The following is a 4,804-nucleotide window of genomic DNA, read 5'->3' on the forward strand; positions in this document are numbered from 1 at the left end:
TTTAACCATACAGTAGCATATTTAGAGCAGTGTTAAACAAAACAGTCCATACAATTTTAAAACTACATGTATCTATCTGAAACATTCAGCTATAAAAGAAATGCAATAAAGTCAGCATCATTTGTTTTATTAAGCAAAGGATAAACTATTCACATTTCTCAAAGCATTTCAATCAAATAGCAACCCTAACTAACAAAGCTAGTATTACAAAAAATATATTCAGGAATCAATCAACTATTCTTCTAAAAACACACAACTTGTATGTATGTTTGATATCAGCATCATATCATCTACAAAATCAATTGACAGTATTAATTTATTAATTTAATAGTTGAAAATTACTAAGGACGGTGCGGAAAGAACGCCTTGTTAATTATGATATTTAGGTACTCAAGTACTATGTAGATTTATAAGGCATCTAAAAAATGCTGAGATTTTCAGCGCTAAGCACATGGCATATAGAGAATGTGTAGTCATTCAGTACTTAGCAAACAAACACAAAGCCCATAAAATCTACAGAATGCCAAGTCATTCAGCATTAAACACATCTTATGTCATCTATAGAAGATTGCCTCTAAAGACTTTCCCAAATAGACGTTCATGTAACTAAATTAAACATATAGAGCATAATTTAATGCTCGTATCGATATTATTACCATCATCAGAGCTGTATCACATTATCTAAAATGAACTGGTTCCTGGAAAGTCTTCTCTCACCTTCCAGTGAAATATTGGACTTTCCGATGACCATTCATTGTCCTACTGTACTTAGCTAGCTCTCAGAGTCAACTACTTTTCTAGAACCTATAAAGCCAGCTTTTAAAGTTAGTTATATTATTTTACATGCAATATATAATAGTACATGTAACAGAACACGTAATAATGTTAATACACGGCGCATAATGCGAATCCTCCTTTGAACTTTTATAAAATATATTTTTGTTCCAGTGAAATTCACGTCAAAAGGGAGACGTAGTTCAAATGGTGTATATCTAATGAGTCGAAGAAAATTTTTGTTGAATTCTTGGAACAAATTTTATGACATATGTTGACTAATAGTTTCACAGGAGGATCATCTGTATTTGTAAAGATGAATTACAAACACATTATCACGTTAATTGAGACATGCAAAATACATTAAAATAGTAAATATAGACATCACTGAATGGATATCATCGCACATCCTGTCTATAAAATCTGATAGATAGCTCGTTATAGCGTAACTAACCGGCAGAAGGGGACAGTTTGGATGCTTGTTCCAATAGCGGCTGTTTCTCAACCATCGATCTGCGCAGACGCCGTGTTACTGAAAGTTCCTAGCCCATTGCCAGGGGCCGCTCCAGTTCCCTGTTTCACCTGATTTGTGTAGTTAGCGGATATTTCAGATATATACTGTTCAATTGTTGCGTCGCTTGTTCCCTTTGGAAACAACCTCTCGCCCATGACATTTCCTTCTTCATCTTTAACTGTAATCAATGTTGGATTACCTTCGTCTCCTGGCGTAGGATTGGACTTTTCCTGTCTACTACCAATCGGCGCAGACGCCGAGTTACCGAAAGTTCCTAGTCCGGTGCCAGTGGCCGTTCTAGTTTTCTGTCTCACTTGATCTGTGTAATTAGCGGATACTTCAGATATATATTTTTCAATAGTTTCGTCGCTTGATTCGTTTGGAAACATTTGTTCATCGATGACATTTCCATGTTCATCTTTAATTGTGATCAGTGTGTCAGTAATTTCGGCTTTTGGGATGGTAGTTTCTCCGTTACCAACTTCCTGGGGCGCAGATATTGATTGTTGTTTCATATTCTGTTGTTGTTGTTTTTGTTGCTGCTGCTGCTGTTGTTGCAAAACCTTCTGTAAAGCCTGTTGTCTCTTTATTAGAGATTGTTCATATCTCTGACGCTGTACATCTTTTTGTTGTTGCTGTTGTTGTTTCTGCTGTTGTTGTTTCTGCTGTTGTTGCTGTTGTTGCTGCTGCTGCTGTTGTTGTTGTCTAAAAATTTGAGAATTATCAGTTGAACCAGATAAAGAAGATATAGGAGAATTTGATCGGAAATTTTGTGCAGATAACCGACCAAATGGTCTAATGACAGATGGAGCGGATGGTGAATTTCTTCGGGCGAATAAATCAGTTGGAAACTGTGGAATAATTCTCATTTGTTGAAAAGGGGGAACGTTTTTTCGCAATGTATTTAAATCATTGGTATTAACAACAGTTCTTAAAAATCTGTTTTGATTCCGATCCGTGAATGAGTTTGGGAAACGATCGTTTCGTACATTAGGTAGCGGCTGTTGAGCTGCACCAAACGGGGGCCTGACAAGGGTCTGACTAGTCGGTCTGTTACTTAGATTAAAACCCCTGCCTGACCTTTGACGTCCAGAAATAGTCCTGCCGATTCTGGTATTGGTCAATAACTGTCGAGGCTGGTTGATGGCGCCTCTTAAAGTTACACCTCCCTGTGAAAAGGAAGGCCTTGGATTGATGACCCTCGGTGGTGGAAATGGGGAAATGCCCCCCGGTGGGGGGAATGGAGCGATACCCCCTGGTGGTGGGAATGGGGGGAACCTCCGAAGTGGCCTGTTCCTCAAGTTAAAAAATCTCCTATCCCGTAAAATCTGCGCTAAAAAACAAATGTACAATGGAAAGATAAATATTGGTATAAAGACATTTCCGTAATAAGGTGTTTTAAGCAAACACTTTTGATTTCCAATATCAATATGTACTTGTATCTAAAATGGAAAAAATGATTAATTGGCAGACACTGAACACTCTCCTCAAAATTAGTTGGAGTAATCATTGTTATATGATTATCATAATTCTGTAACGAAGATACAGCAATCTCATGTAATATATCATAATTTAGATTTTAAACATTAAGGAGAACCTAAGCCACACGACTCTCTGAAGTTAACATTATATAAATAGTGCCTGTTTGGGAGGGTAACAGTTGAAATTGACACCCCGAAAAAACCATTGTCAACCGACGCAAACAGGCACTATTAATTTTGTTATACTGAATGTCTTAATTTTTAAGAAAATTTTACTGCTTTATCTAGGAATAACGTGAATTCTACAGCGAACCGTAAGCGCATACTTTTTGCGCATGTAACAATTTGTAATGTTACCCGTTGCTAAGTGCGTTGCTAACGCTGAGGGTAATAGAACGGATTATGAACTGCGTCTTAACCAATCAGATTTCAGTATTTAACCTGAAAATATAACAAATTACTTTGCAAGTTATATTTTTGAACTTTCAAATATCATAATTATACTCACAATTTGTTGAAAGGAGTACATCAAACAGTACTAAACATAGAGGTATCAAATTCATTGTCTCTTATGATGGAGTAATGAAAAAAGATAAAATCGCCTTACTTCTCAAAAGGTAAACCTAAAATAAAAGAAACCAAGCAGGAAATTCCATGTAACAGATGTATGCGATTGGCAATATTATTAAAAAGCCATAGTCGTAAAAATGAAAACAAGAATGGAAAAACAATTCGAATGTTATCATATCGTCGCCACGTCAAATCATAATCTCTTATTTACCTTGTGTCTTCAGTTTTGATAGATGAACAAAACTATTGATTTAGCAGGTGATGTTTCAATGTTTTACATAAAAAGAGGGTGACTTTTAATGTTGAATGAACATTTATGTATTTGATTATGCATAATTAGCTGTAATTAACAGCCACAAGGTGGCTATTTTTTTGTATTCGTCTTCATAATCATTATAAGAAGCTAATACTTAAACAATTACAATTTAGCATAGCTTAATATCGTCATAATATTTAGGGTCTGTAACGAATAATACAACTTGCAGTTTGGAGCATGAACAATGTCCAAAAGTATTCTTTACTGATAGAATTAATGATGAAAAACAATTCATTTGGTAAACGTTGAAAGAATCAGAGTTAACAACCACATGGCATGGCATTGTGGTTATATATAAAGAAACCTAACATAATCTTACCATGGTCCAGGGTCAATAAGGTTCTAAGACGAGAGTCCAATTTTGATCATTTACAAGAAATTTTTTCAGTGGAAATGTGTAGATAATTTTACTTGTACGTTAAAATAAAACATATGATTGAATTGTGACTTTAGAAAGCTTCAGGACTCCTAGACCAGGCAGTTGTTTTTATTTCTTTAAAATGTTTTCTTTTTATAGAGAGTGTAACATTTAATTGCATTCATACAGACGTTGTAATAATTCACATTATTCAGATTATTTTTTGTACAATTTTTCATTGCGTCAATGCAAGAAAAATTAATCATTTGTTTTAAGTATTTAAAATTTTAAGATTGCAAAATTTGAAGTGAAATCTGACTTTCTTTATTGAGACCATCTACACAAAGTAAACATAAAGTTTGAACTTACTTTAAAAACGGTATACCAGTCCAAAAATCTAGAGATATATGGATCAACCTATATAGCAAAGCTATAAGTCCAACACTGCATAACAAACAAACAACCTGCCCACTTTCAGCAGTTACCGAAATTAAAGTTAATCGTGATGCCATGATCTAGAACAGCAACTCATCAGTCAATCCGCCGTTCTCAGATTACCTCACATCTAAAGGTAAATGAGGGATCGTAATAGAAAACGTTTACGACCCTTCATTGGTCACTGGTAGCGTCAGGGAGAGGATAGGGTTCTCCGTAAGTGAAACAAGCTAAAAACATGCTAGGAACATCCATTTTAAATGCTCGAACGATTTCTGGCCGATTCATTACACTCCACCACAAACAGCACCAGGATGTTGTAATATCAGCATTATTAGTATGCAGAAGTGGATAAA

The 4,804-nt window shown here is 35.3% G+C and overlaps 1 protein-coding gene across 1 annotated transcript; it reads right to left on the reverse strand.

Moving 5' to 3' along the window:
• On the reverse strand, window positions 1-4,546 carry LOC128155964 (alpha-protein kinase 1-like). The gene is made up of 3 exons (XM_052817895.1): window positions 4,383-4,546; window positions 3,278-3,392; window positions 1-2,621 (listed from the first exon to the last, which is right to left on the reverse strand). Exons 2-3 carry the CDS (start codon window positions 3,330-3,332, stop codon window positions 1,276-1,278), a joined length of 1,401 nt encoding a protein of 466 aa, XP_052673855.1. The 5' UTR covers window positions 3,333-3,392; window positions 4,383-4,546; the 3' UTR covers window positions 1-1,275.
• Between the last annotated feature and the right edge of the window lie 258 nt (window positions 4,547-4,804).

Source organism: Crassostrea angulata, chromosome 7 (genome assembly GCF_025612915.1).
Source record: "Crassostrea angulata isolate pt1a10 chromosome 7, ASM2561291v2, whole genome shotgun sequence".
Taxonomy (NCBI): domain Eukaryota; kingdom Metazoa; phylum Mollusca; class Bivalvia; order Ostreida; family Ostreidae; genus Magallana; species Magallana angulata.